The following is a 14,715-nucleotide window of genomic DNA, read 5'->3' on the forward strand; positions in this document are numbered from 1 at the left end:
CCTGACGAGGCGGGAAAACATGACTGTCTTTCGCTGGCAGAACTCTGCGGACAGGAAGCTGGGATAATTGGGTTTCAGCCATTGGATCTCAGGACTATGTTTGTAACCAGCCAACTGCTGATGGCCGAGCCGAATGGAAAAAGCCCTGAGCAAACAAACACAGGCCTCCTGCAGCACCTCGGTGTTTATGCTGCAGAGAGGGAAATTCATCCACTGCAGCCAGCACCTGCCCCATGATTCCTGTCCGGAACAGAGGTGGCCTCAGAAGGTGCCAGACTGCAGGCCGCCGGAGGGACACACAGGGGTACCGGCGCAGGGAGGGAGCCAGGACACTTTGATGGCAGAGCCGGTGTGCTCTGATCCGGGCTGCGTTTTATTTGCTGTAGGCCAAAGGCTAAGACACAGTTGAGCAAAATGTGCGCTCAGAGTGATGTTTGAAGCAAGCTGTTAAGATCCCAGCGGTTCAGCATTAGTGTGAGTGGATGACTATAAAAATAGATAATGTTAGCTCATGCGAGGAGTCCCTGTCATTTCCAAACAACCTTAGTTTCAACCTACGTTAGCTCAGATTATTTTTAAGGCAGCAGATTCAAATAGACTCTGCGGTTGGGATGTGAAGTCGCATTTCCCCATATTACTGCTGCAAAGTAATGGAAATTACCCTTTCCACACACCAGCATTGCCCCCCAGGTACAGAGGCAGAATCAGTGCGAGTGCCCTTTGCAGGTACGGATCAGCCACACGGGAGGGTGGGTAGGGGTGGGGGTGGGGGAGGGAGAAGCAAGCTGGGGGCCTGCCTCTGATGATGGCAGTGAACTTGGCTTAGCATCAGCTCTGTGACTTGTTCCCAGATGTTGCCCAGGAGACAGAGAGCTCCCCTGGGGTCCCTATGTTAGGCCAGATGTAGTCTCTTCTGAGCCTCCGGCTAGTGATTTTTTAAGGTGTTAACTCAATACTTGTAGGTCAGATCCTTTTAAATAGCGAAGTGTTCTTCCAAGGGTGACGAAGGTGGAGCTAACCAGAGATGCCAGGTTGCGGGAGCTACGCAGGCGTTAGGAGCACTCTGAGCTTTGGTAAGGTGACCAGATGTCCCACTTTTGGCGGGACAGTCCCAATTTTTAACAATTTGTTCCACATCCCGTGCCGTTTTTTAAAAAGTCCCAATTTTCGGACTTTTTTAAAATGCTGCAGGACGCGGGACAAATTGTTAAAAATAGGGACTGTCCCGCCAAAAACGAGATGTCTGGTCACCTTATTCTAGGGTTCAAACTCTCTGTGTGGCCTCCTCCCTCTTCTGCCACCAAGCCCCGTCTTCTCAGCCTTGGGTTTTCCTAACACCTGCTGCCGGGCAGCTAGCTAAGCACGTCACCCTCAAACAACAGCCACGGCAGCTCCTTGTGCTGTTTCCTGGGTCTCCGACCTGCCCCAGCTCTGACCCAGCCACCAGGCCACGGCCCTGCCTGCACTGAACTCGAGGGAACTGACAGGGAAGGCTGCCCAGTTAGCATGGTCTTCTGTGATGACATAACGGCCTCTACATCGCCTGGGCAGGCCAAGGAGGTGTGACTTCTTTCCCATTCAAACCCACACAATGCCAAGCTCCAGGGTTTGTGCTGAGGAAAAAGGACAATAATCAGTGCCAACGGGCTCTGTAAGATCGTGGTCTGCCATACAGATGTAAGGAACAGTGTTCGGGTATAGCTCCCTCCAGGTGTAGTTGTACATGCTCAGTCTGGCCAGTGAGAGCGCAAGCAGCCAGAAGTCACAGGAAAACCATACTGTCCACTCGGCCAGGTTGGCATGGACAGGAGGGCAGCTGAGAAGATCTTTACTACAGATTTTAAAATTTTCGAAAATCCACTTTTTATTTTACATTAGTATTTTAGATTTCATCTTACCATTGCTTCTGTGTATACCATTAATCACATCCCCCGTTTTTAAGTGTAGTGTAGGGCAAAGACATGTTTGTAAGAATTCTGTCTTCTGAAATGTTCACAAAGAAACATTTTGTTTGTTTGTTGCCAGAATTTGCTCACTACTTTGAGACAGGTTTATAACTTGCCTACATGTTGCACTCTCAAGCTAGACTCCTTAAGGGTAGATCCAAGAAATATCATTACCTGCATCTGAGAGGAAATATATAAATAAATAGGCAAGAGTTGTTATTCTACTAAATAATTATTAAGGCCTAATAAATAGCATATATGTGATTGTGCATGTATATATATGTGTGTGTATATGTATATATATATACACACACACACACACACACACACATATATATATATACACACACACACACACACCAAGTATTCGTTGTTATGTATGTGGTATATTTAATAGTTTACAACTGTATTATCCCATTTGTAATCCCAGCCCCACATGAATACTCGAACCCACTGTGTTGCGTGGAAGACCCGGCGGGAAGGCGCAGTTCTGGTTCCTCCAGCACTAACACAGCATGGAAAGCAGGTCATGCAAACAGGCCCCCAGAGATTCAAATATTTAACTCAATGATAATCCACTGGACGTTTCCAAGTTGTTGTTTTTTTCTTAAATTTTCATGGCAACATATGAATTGTTGAAATTAGAGATTTCCACTGAATATACAGAGTGTTGCTATGGTAGCCCTTAGCTCGGTTAGTGAAGGATAGATTCCAGTGTGTGTCATCGGACAAATGAAGGACTACAGAGGACCAGTTAAAGCCGTGGTCGGCAAACTGTGGCTCTTGAGCCAAATGTGGCTGTTTGGCCCCTTAAACGTGGCTCTTCCACAAAATACCAAGGTGTGGGTGAGTGAGTCTATTTTGAAGAGGTGGCATTAAAAGAAGTTTAAGTTTAAAAATTGGCTCTCAAAAGAAATGCCAATCGTTGTACTGTTGATATTTGGCTCTGTGGACTAATGAGTTTTCCGACCACTGAGTTAAAGGAAGAAAAGGTTGTGTTCCAAGTCACTTTAATTGAGTAACGAACTTATGAGTTGCACCCGCTAATATTTAAGGAGCACATGCCAGGCGCGCTGAGCACATGGTGGGATGCCCTGCCTCAGTCGACACTAACCCTAACTCGCTCAGGGAGCCACTGTTGTTAGTTTTATATGTGAGATGAGGAAAGCCGGGCTCCTGGAGGAACATGGGGAGAGGTTTGAGGGGGGGCTACAAGTAATGAAGCCTTGGTTAGAATCTGGGCATTTGACTCTTAACCACCATGATTGTCAGTAAAACACCTAACTGGGCTAGATGAGTAAGTCATGGTTTCTATCCTCAAGAGGCTTGTAATTTATCTGAGAACATGCACACACCGGTTGCCTTAAACAAGCTACATCAAGAGCTGTCATGGGCTGCTTATATTGACAAATAAATTATAGAAGCAGAAGGTGCTATGTGCAAAAGAGGGAAAGGGAGTGTCACACTAAGAGGGTCAGAGACGGCTGCATGGGGGAAGTGGCCACACACACCCGACTATACTTCCAAGGTTCTTCAACATGGGCGTTTTCCCAGGACGTGAGCTGGAGAAGAGAGTGTGGTCTGTGCCTTTCATCTTACGGTGAATTGATTGGATCAAATTGCCCTTAAAAACCCTAATTCCAGGGCCCTGGCTCGGTGCCTGGCCTCTTGCCTCATCGGAAGGGGAATTGGGTGTTTTGATGAGGAAAGACGTTGGCAGAGCTAGGCAAGTGTTTTAGAACCTGGAGCCTGAAGGTGCAAAGGGGCAGTTTGGATGGGGTTCCCTATACAAGGATCTGGGGAACCTCTCGGAAACTTGGTAAGGCCATGGATGGTCCTTCTTTCTTGGAATGGGATCCCGAGTCCCAGAAGGAAAGAGCAGCCTCGATGCTTGCCTGGCCCAGAATCTGGGGGGGGGGGGGGCACGGAGGGTTGGGTCACGGGAAGCTCAGCTTTGAGAAGGGAAGCTGTGAATCCTGATGCTCTGAGATTGAAGGTGTGTGCACAGACTCCAGGGCCCTGGGGTCGAGAGCTGGCTTTTCTTTCTCCCCAAGATTTCCTAGGTCACATTGCATCTCAGTCTCAGGTTCCTCGTCAGAAAGTGGGGGCTCATAGTAGCTACCCAGCAAGGTGGACATGAATATTCTGTGGGCACATATAGGGGGTATTATAAATGGGAGTATCTATGGGATGATTTGTGTAAGGAAGGTGGGATGGGGCCTGGCTACCGAGGAGGAGGAGGAATGGGGGGCTGGAGGCTGGCTTTCTGTGCATACCTCAGCCATGACACCATGAAAGGTAACTGCTTGTCCACTGGCTGGGCGCCCGTGGGCAGGTAGCTTTCCTCTCTGTGCCCGTTCTTGGTAAATGAAGGCAGCAATCTGCTCTGTGAGCGTTCCGGGTTGCTGTGAGATTCAAATGACAGACCAGCGATAAAAGCATGTGGTGTGGCATAACCATTTTGTGCCATAATTAGGCGCCCCTTCCCCTACAGGCACGCTGAGGCTGCTATTATGCTCACGCGGACTCGGGTCACTTGTCCACTAACCTCTGCGTTTTCTGTCTTTTTTCTTCCCCACTTCTCTCTGGCTCTCCCTCGCCTGTGGCTGTTTTCTGTTCCAACTCAAAGTGGCTGCTCCCCTGTCTCCAGCTTCCTCCTGCTCTTCTGCAGTAGACCAGTTCCTGTCTAGCTCTGAGCGTGCTCTGTAAGTCTGTCACTGTGTTGTGAGTCTGTCTGTCTGTCTGTCCGCTCACTTCTTCCTACAAAATGTCCTTGGATACGGCCTATGCCCCTGTCCTCGCTGGCCGGCCTTGGTCCCATGGGCACATCGCATCACAGGAACATTCCAAGCCTGCAGGTCCTTCTGCACTATAATTGCTGTTGATCTGAGGACTAAAGATTTCCATGCTGTGGGGCTTTATTTTATTGTGCATCCATCTAGCCATCTTTCCATTTTGCTTTGGGGTACCTCCCGGCACCGGGAGCACAGCTTTCCCAAGTCCTCTGACGGGGCTGAGGTCAGCAGTGTCATCTGGTGCCCACGGGTTCTCTCCCCTGGGTTACCTGGGCCCCCATTCATCCTGCATCTCATTGGCTGTCGGTGGTGAATTCCTTTACCTTTTTCAAACAAATGACTGTTCAACCCTGGTGTGTGGTTGTTGGTTTTTTTAAGTTTTAACCATTTTTTTTTAAAACTTTTCTTTTTAAACAGGTTTATATCTGTAGAAGAATAGCACAGAGATAGTACAGGGAGTTCCTGGGTACTATTCATACAGCTCCCCCTGACGCTGGCATTTACATAACCGTGGAGACTTGTCAGAGCTGGAAAATTAGCATTTTTATCTGAGACTGTTAACTGCAGATTTGGTTCGGAATCCCCCGATATCAAATCTGACTTTGAGTAACTTTGTTCACAGTTGTTATTTTGAATGTCTGTTATGAGTTACCCTCCAGGACGGTCACACCATTGAGTGTGTGAAATCTCCTCTGCACTGAATGGCCCCTGCTGGTTGCTGTGCTGATTTCGGTTGCCTTTCTTCTGTGTCTCTTCTCCTTGCACACATCGGCTGTCATCTGTTCCTGCAATCACTCTGTTTGTCACGTGCATCGTTATCTCCCAGTTTCCAGTCTCCGCCCTGCTGTGTGTGGAAGAAGCAAGCAAACTGAGTCTCAATATTCTGAGTGAGACATGGAGGAAGGCAACAAAAAAAGTCTACACCACTGTGGCAACTACTCTGAGATCCAGAGGCCTTTATAAAGAACAGGCAAACAAAACACATCTCGGCGCAGGTCTCTGGACAGCTTGGGCCACTCGGTGCATGGCCTCTGGGTAAATGAAGTGTTGCTGGTGAATGATTCACAGAAACACATCCACAGGCTCCCCTGTTGGTTCATTTTCTCTTGATGACTCAGATTCTCCTAAATTAATAGTTCAGGGCAACAAATCCTATCTCCACAAGCTAAACTGTGTCTCTTGTCCCTTCATACATATCCTTTCTTTGATTCCTTGAGACCTCCTGTGTCCGTCAGCTTAGGCTGCAACAATAAAACACCATAGACTGGAGGGCTTACACAACAGATACTTCTCAGCTTTAGAGGCTGGGAAGTCCAAGATCAAGGTGCCAGTACATTCTGTTCCAGGTGAGAATGTTCTTCCGGTCTTGCAGACAGTCACCCTCTCGATGCATCCTCACATGAGGGTAGGGAGGGGGAGTTGGGAGAGTGCAAACGCTCTGATTGCTCTTCCTCTTTTATAAGGACACTCATCTCATCACGAGGGTCCCGCCATGTAAGATACAGTCTTAGAACATTACCCATGCCTCAGATAAACCATGCCCCTCAGCGCTCGTTCCTGAGTCCATGCCTTTGTCAACCCATGCCATGCCTCCAGTGCCCTCATTGGCTCATTCTAATGCATCAACGGTCCCATCAACTCTACCTCCCAGTCATATCCTGAATCTGACTACTTCTGGACACCTCCACCACTACCATCTTACATCTCTGAGTCGCCAACATCTCTGGACACCTTGAAAATCACCTGTGGCATGCAATCATTTGTTACAGCAGCAATAGGAAGCTAATACATCTCCAACCTCACCCCAGTCTATTCCACACACTGCAGCTAGAATGTTCTTTCAGAACTAAAGTCCTCATGAGCTCACTCTATGTACAACCTTGGCCTGCTTTCTGCTGCTCTTAGGAGGAGCACAACAATCTTAAGCATGACTCAGGCTCCCGAGTCTTAACCCTCAGCTTGACCTGTACCACCCTGTTCTTCTCTCCCTGTACCCTCTGCCTCCACAACAGGGGGTCTTGGCACATGTTGGCATTTTCCACCCTTTTGCCTGCTTAACCTTTACCCACCTCTCAGTTTTCATCTCCATCACTTCCTTGGTCACAGAGCCCTGGCACATTCACCTTGGCCTCATTCCCCCTGAATTCTCTCATAGCATCACCGAATGCTTCTCCTTCTTAACATTTCTCCTGGCTGTGCTGTGGCATCTAACTGTGAGTCTCCCACACTCCGCTGTGAGTTCCCTGAGGACAGGGATGGGCGTAGATTTTTCTCGCTGACCTGATAGCGCCAGGGTACGGCACATGACTGGACTGTGGTAGGCACTCAAAACACAGTTTGAGATAAACAAGTGGCTGAATGCATACATGTCTAGGATTTGAAAGTCTCATTCCTCCCCAAACACCCCGAAAACAGTGTGAGATCCTCATGTCCAGGTGATGGGGCTCCAGCTTCCATGAAACTCTTCCTTCGGGTTGAGTCTCTTTAAACCCCTGTGCCTTATATTTTAATAATCAAAAAATTTCCTTGCAAGAGCCCCCATGTGAGCACTGCTGTAAGGGTGTGATATGAAATAAAGCCTAACCGTTTCCTTATAATGCCTGACTGGGCAGCAGAGGGGGCGATTATTATGCCACTAATTACCGCATGCAGGCTGCTCTGAGTGTGATGCTGCTTGCTCAGTGAATGAATTGTAGACTCAGGTAATCACCAGACCTAATGTGGTTCCCGTCATGTTTGAGTAAATTAATGCAAAGAGAGAAGCTGCCTCCTGCCTCGCTGTTGCTTGGGAAACAGCAGAGAGTTTTCATCTGGGCCTGACACTGTCCAGGTACACCCTCACCTCTAGGGTCTGCACCCACCAGCGCAGCTACAAGACTGCAAGTCAGATCCTTCCCCAGACGGAGCCAGAAGATGTTCACCATGCTGAGCAGAGGACAGCCTCCTGTGGAGACTACATCGTTATCTCTTTGGCCGTCTTGAAGGTTTCTTTCAGCCTCATGGTCAGTTGCTAAGTGAACAAACATTGGATCGACTATGGAGGAGTGGGGACCTGCACTGAATCATCAATGAAGTACTGGGTTCAAGTCATACCTGAAACATTAGATAGCAGTACTATTAATTAACATTAATGGAGTATGTACTTGTTGGCTGGCACTATTCAAATAAGCATTTTATGGGCTTAATCTCCTGTAATGCCCATGACATCGGAAATAATCACAGAGCTAGTCAATGCCAGAGTCAGGACACCAACCCAGGCATTCTGCCTCCAGAGCCAGTGTACTTAACCATTCAACCCTGAGGAAGTCCAGTGTTCTGAGCCTTGGCTTCCTCAACAGTAATGATTCCTGCTCTCACCACGTAGCCTCCCCTTTGCTAACTCCCTTAAAGATGTTCATTTTATGATAACAACAAAGCTATGATGTCCCCTCGAACTAATCTACTTGACCAGTCACACAGCTAGTAAATGGCAGGGTCAGGATTCACATGCCATTCTGTTTGCCCACTGTTCATGTGTGCTTGCTTTGCCCCAATATTGCTCAAATTGTGATGTGCAGACCACTTGGGATTCATGCACCCCAGTTAGGGAGATGCTGCATGTAAAGTTAGCTACTGTCACTGCAACATCAGGGGGTCCCTGAATGCAAAGGTGACCTGAATTCACAAAGCAATGTGACTTCATAAGGTGACCCATCCAGATGGACTCAGATCCACTCAAATTACTGATTTGCTGTCCAAGTGAAACTACCAAATTAAAAATGTATCCATCTCCTGAAGAATGGGGACTACCCCAGCCCAGGTAATGCCTCTGCAGACCGCACTCCATTTGAGACACAAGGGCCTTTACCCAAGTCCTGCCAAGGAAGTCTCAGACACAGTCCTCCATTCTGGGTGTATCCCTCAGCATTCCACGGTGACAGGACCCACGCAAAAGTTGCAACTAGAAAACGTGTTTGTCTGCTCACCCCCCAGTCAACTACAGCAGGAAAAAGAGAGCTTCCACTTGGAATACCCACTCCAGTCCCACACCTCTTTTCTAGTTATTCCTGAACAACCCACTCTGTAGCATGGGAGAAATAGAGCCCTCTGAGACCTGTGTGAACGGCTGCTGTCCAGGTGTGCTGTATTCCGTGGGAGCACATCCTATACGATCAGAAATATCAGTTTGATTCCCCAACTAGGACACTCGCTTTATGTGAACACAGGGAAGGAGAAAGTGCCATTGAGTGCCACTGAAGGTGACTTATTGGCCAGGATCAGGAGTGTGTGTGTGTTTTGAGGTTAAGAGTGTGGGCATCATGGAGACTGTGACCTAACATCAATTGCTTAACCTCTCTGAGCCTCAGTTTTCTCATTGGTAACGTAGATCTAAGCATAGTAGCCAGCACTTAGGGTTGTGAAAAATGAATGATATAAACGAAATCATATATGTAATTACTAAAACTGTTGCCAACACACATCCTCACTTCTCAATAATTTGAGCTGTGTATTTCTCGTTATTATCATTAAAGGTTTCTCCTGCACACATATTCACTTCAGGGATATCCCTGTAGCTCAGGAGTGTAGTCCCATTTCATGGGGTGTTGGATCGAAGCCCTTTTTTGAACACCTGGACTTAAGTCATTAGCAATGCTGCTCAGGAGTAAGAGCGATGGGCAGGAGTCTGCCTGTCTGCCTGTGCTCCTGGCCAGGCTCTGCCACTCACTTCCCATAACGCTTAAGTACTTAGTCAACTGCCCTGAGCCTCTCTCCTCCCAATAATTGTGAGCCTTGACTGGCCTGAAAGAGTTATGTATGGGAAAACCAATTAGTTCTGCCTCAGCATGCCAGCTTGCCAAACAAGGGCTTGGGACTTTGATCAGGGAGAAAGACGACATCTGGTAGTCTTTCATATCTTGAGTTCTTTTAGATTTTACCTATTCAAGAAAATAAAAGAGAAAAATATTTTGAAATAATAAACTGCTATACACATATTATTATCATCATTCTTATAATATTCTAATAACTGAATGAGAAGGAGAACAATTTTGGTTTCAGTGTATTGGAATTCTACTCTGTGCCAGACCCTGTGCTGCTGCTTTCATGCATTGCATTCTTAAATCCAGATGCCGGTGCTATGATGCAGGCACCAGCACCCTCAGTTACAGAGGATGGAGGTGACTTGTGGGGAGGTTAAAGAACTTGCTGAACATCTCAGAGATGGTAACTGGTAGAGTCTGGTGTGCGAACTCGGTCTATATCAAGGTTTCTTAGTCTTGGCACTGCTGACATTTTAGACCAGATAAGTCTTTGTTCTGGAAGAACTGTACTGTGTATTGGGCAATATTTGGCAGCATCCCTGGTCTCTATCCACTAGATGCCAATAGCACCGTTCCTGCCATGACAACCAAAAATGCCTGTTTGGTGCCCCTGGGGAGAGGCATTGTTCTAAATTTACACTGGTCCATGGGCTGTGCGAGAGCCAGGTAAGCATCTGGGTGCTGCACCAGATAGACCAGGTTCCATGGGCTGTATCTTCACCTGTTACCAGTATTCCCTGAAGCTGTGTCACTTTGCTTAACTTAAAAATGAACATCATACTATCTCATAGACTTTTGTGAGGTTAAATATAACGTAATGCATGGAGAGGGCTTAGGACAGTCCCTGGTACACACAAGCAATCAATATAATGCAAAGCAAAGCCTTAATGTAACTCATGATAAACCATCAAGTTGGTTGTCAACATAAAATGTCAAATAACAAACTGGGATGTGTGTGTGTATGTGTGTGCATGTGTGTGCATGTGTGTGTGTGTGTGTGTGTGTGTGTGTGGGTGGGTGTGTGTTACTGAATGGGTTTGACATGGGTCTCTGGAACATGAGCGGGAATGGTGCTCCTAAACTCTCTAGAAATTTCATAACAAGCACTGCCAGATGCTGGAATCTGGGTTACTGGTGACAAGACTTGCATGCAATTGAAATTGATTTAAGTGCAATTAACATATTGAGTGCAACCATGTGATATTGCAGAAAAATAATAAACACTTGTCAAGAAGTCGATTTCACTGCGATGCTTGGAGTCAGCGTGCTGTTTGATTCATCTAATGGATGTGCTCTTCCAACTGTCCCCGAAAGGAGTGAATACAGTTACATTGTCTTTCAGGCTCTGAGGGGTTTAGGATCTCAGTCAGCACTTTGACGTTGTTGAATCCGGAAGTCCCTGGCAGAGATGTGCCGGTGGAGCTGGGGGTGGTATGTAGGGTCCATTTTGGTGAGTAACATGAGAGCCCCAGGCTTTGCAGGGAGGAAAGAATCTGAGGCCTCGCCCCAGCTCTGCCACAAGTGTCTGAGTAACCCTGGGCCTGTTGTTCTCTCCAGGCCTTCTGTCCCTCACCTTTAAAATGAGCAGTGTGTATGCATTTCTTTGGACCTTATTTTGAGGAAGTACCCCTGCCTCAGATTCATGCTCCCTTCCTCCCTCCCCCACCCTGCAGCCCCACAGACAGCATGCTCTCAGAAGTGAGCAGTAGAAAGGAAATGAGGATCAGTGGAAGTACTCTCCTAGGTGCATTTGAAAGGGGCCTATTGAGTTCTCATGCTTGCTTTCCTTCCTCCCTAGGTACACAGTTCTGCACAGTGGGCATCACCAGGAACTCGAGAAACTGCCCATACACACTGACCCAGAGTCCCTGGAATCATGCTTCTGATTGAGGACATGGCTCTCAGCTAAGCCATTCATCCCCATTAGTGTCTGCATGAACAGGACACCCTGGCACCTCTCCTGACCCTCATCACCACCAGTGAGGTATGAGAAAGCGGGCCCAGGGCCCAGGGAAGGTCATGGAGGACCATCCGTGTTGGACAGGACCTGAGGCCAGAGCGTGGAGGATCACAGAGTTGAGAAGGGACTTCAAGCATCATCAGATACAACCTCCCACCCAACGCAGGAGTAGCATCCTTCACAGCATCCCTGGAAGTCGGTCGATCTCTGCTTGCACACCCCCAGGGACAGGAGCTCACTACCTCCTGATGCAGTTCCTTCTGCCTTAGGGAAGCTCTAATTAAAGGAGGTTCTTTCCTTTGTTGGCTCTCGGCTCTGTCCCTGTTCTGATGGGGCCATGCAGTTGGCCACCTTTTCCTCTTATGAACCTTAGCTGTTAGGAGACAGCGATCTGCCGCCCACTTACCCTTTTAATTCTTCCTACTCTCAACAGCTCCCGTTTTTCTCTCCATTCTGGCCATCTGCTTCTGGACATGCTTTGATGGATGAGTTCATCAAGGCTCTTTTAACAAAATTAGGTTGACAGCAATGCCAAGAGGTTCATCCAAGTGCTGACAAGAGAAGCATCAATGCATTTTGGTTTATAGACATGAGCATTTTTTTTTTTCTTGTCATATGTTGGGGGGTATAGACCCTGGGAACTCTGCTTAGAATTTGGTTTCAGATCTACTACCAGCTCTGTTTGGAGCTGGTCTGGTGTGCACATCTGTTTAAAGGTGACATTCTCTCCTTGGCAGACTGGCTTTGAGTCATTGGAATGAATCCTGATTCGCTTCCCTTCCACGGCAATGCGAAAAGGGCCCACGCCTTTACCCAGAATGTCAATTGAGAATGGTCCTGCCGCTCCGATTTGGGGAACAATACTCAGTTGCTGTCATCGGAAGAGTGGCTTTCGGGGCCCTGTGCTGCGTCGGTGCCTGGTCTCGGTCAGGGCCACTGGCTCTTTTGGCGAAAAGAGAGCCCCAGACCAACTTGCTTCCTGGGAAGCCGCATGGACCCCTGCCTGGGAAGCTCCTGTGCTACCACATTTCTACATCTTTTCCCAGCATCCCCCCTTCTCCAACCTCCTACGTAGAAGCTTCCCTGATGTCCAAGTTACTACCACATTACTTTATCTTAGGGGTGAATGCTGCCATATTGAGGCTCGGTTGCCTTTCTTTTGGTTGCTGATAAAAACCCTATAGAAAGGATTGCTTGTTGGTCCTTATAGGAGACCACAGAAAATGGGGGTGATGGTAGGGTGCGTATGTGATCACACCCCACAAGGCAAAGGTGCGCCAGACCTTTCTAACCTCACCAGGTCCCCTTGACCGTCCACTTGGTCTGTTTATCCTGCTTTCTTTCCTGAGTGATCTCAGAAGCCACACTGCCTCCTCACCCCCCATTTCATCCATGAGGGCAGAATCCATTGCGTCTCCCTTTTCTCTCTGTCCCAGAAATGGTAAGAAGGATGGTCAGACTCCACATGGGACTAGGGTGAGCAGCCACTCTGGTTTTAGCACAGAAAGTCCCACCTCCCAAGAAACCCTTTAGTAACCGGCACACGGGCCAGTTGGTCCCCCACCAATGGGACCCTCCCCTATGCTGAGGATTAATAAGCCTCCTGACTGTTGCTTGCCTTTCTTTACTTTTTTTTTTTAATGGTAGAGGCAGAGATGAGTAGAATTGGGGGCCCATAGTTCTCCATGTGCTCTCTGAATGTGGCTTCTGCTCTCCTGGATTCACAAAGAACTTTTTAGGGAAAGACTAAGCACTCACCAGAACCAGCTCACAGTGAGGAGGAATAGTTCTTGTGCTTCGAGGCAAGTGGTGAATTTTGTCTAACACCCTGAAGTCAGTAGGATCTACTACTAAATGCATATGTGCACACACATATACATAAATACAATTGGATTTCCCCCTGCAAAATGCTTCTTTTCCCAGGATCTTAGCAAGCATGTTTATTTATGTAACACTAGAGGCCCGGAGCACGAATTTGTGCACAGGTGGGGTCCCTTGGCGTGACCTGCGGGGATTGGGCTGAAACTGGCAGTCCAATGCCGCCTGCCACTCCTGCTCATCCTGGCCCTGCTGCACTTGCTTGAGCTCACGCTCAATCAGACCTGATTGGCACCTGTCCTAAGGGGGAAAGGGGGACATGGGGGGACATGATCGGTTCTCTGGGCAGGCAGTAGGATGCCCTTGCTGGCCCAGGATCCAGATCTATCCTGCTGACGTCCATGCCTGTTGTTGGGACGGACAGCTGCTTTTATATTGTTTCTTCCTTGTGGAGATTCTAGGGAGGGGAAGTGGCCGCAGTGCCCGAGGCCAACTTGCAGGAAGCTGGCAGCACTGTCGGGATCATGCCATGGGTGCTGGTCCATTGGTGCCTGGCCCATTCTCTAGAGATTGGACCTACAGGACTGCTGAGGGAGTGAGTGGCTGCCACCAGGCTGGTGAGCCGCCGGGATGGGTGGGTCAGCTGAATGGTACTCCTGTTGTGAGTGCACTGACCACCATAGGGCAGCTTCTGCATTAAGTGTCTCCTCCCAGTGGTCAGTATGCATCATAGCGCCAAGTCATTTAGTGGTTCAGTCACTTAGGCTTATATATATATGGATATTATTTCTCAGTGGCAGATCTACCATCTTAAAGGGCAACCTGGATGCAACAGGGATCCAATGTAGGTTGGAAATTAATTCTTACCGTGTCACTGGTCCATAGCTTCTGGATACTCTGGATACACTTCTGTGAGTCCACCCATGAATGGTGTCTGTAGAGGTCACATATACCCCTGACCAGGGAACGAACAGCAGTTGTGGGTATAGGAGCCTTGTCATTGCCAAGAAGAGGGTCTCCTTTGCTGAGGTAGACTCAGAAGCAAACTTGATTATTTCATTGTCTCTTTGGACCAAAGGCCCACACTGGTGGTTCCCAGGACAGGACTAGACTTTTTCTGTCCAGACGGCTGCTCACCTGGCATTACTCCACTCGCTGCTCCTGGGAATCGGGTCAGAGAGCATGTGCATGGAAGGAGGAGAATTAGAGCACATCCAAGGGAGGAGGATGAGGCCTGCATCTTGCCCTCTTCTCTGAAGAGGCCACCATTTCCCAGGCAGCCTGCACTGTCAAGAAGCGATGCTTCCATGAGGAGGGGATTGGCCTGGACAACCCTGGGTGATGGACGCTGCAGCCAGACTGCCGATGCCTGGGAGAAAAGGGTCCACTTGTGCTGC

General features: G+C 48.3%; 1 protein-coding gene across 2 annotated transcripts in view; it reads left to right on the forward strand.

The window, feature by feature from the left end:
- Nucleotides 1-12,789, forward strand: part of HTR4 (5-hydroxytryptamine receptor 4) — a 144,090-nt gene extending 131,301 nt beyond the window's left edge. For both annotated transcript variants that reach the window (XM_036423985.2, XM_036423987.2), the window contains one exon: nt 11,339-12,789. In XM_036423985.2, the coding sequence (XP_036279878.1) occupies nt 11,339-11,426 (88 nt within the window). In that variant the 3' untranslated portion in view covers nt 11,427-12,789. The remainder of the gene's footprint in view (nt 1-11,338) is intronic.
- The last annotated feature ends 1,926 nt before the right edge of the window (nt 12,790-14,715 follow it).

The sequence above is a fragment of the Pipistrellus kuhlii genome, unplaced genomic scaffold (assembly GCF_014108245.1).
Source record: "Pipistrellus kuhlii isolate mPipKuh1 unplaced genomic scaffold, mPipKuh1.p scaffold_m20_p_8, whole genome shotgun sequence".
NCBI classification, from domain to species: Eukaryota; Metazoa; Chordata; class Mammalia; order Chiroptera; family Vespertilionidae; genus Pipistrellus; species Pipistrellus kuhlii.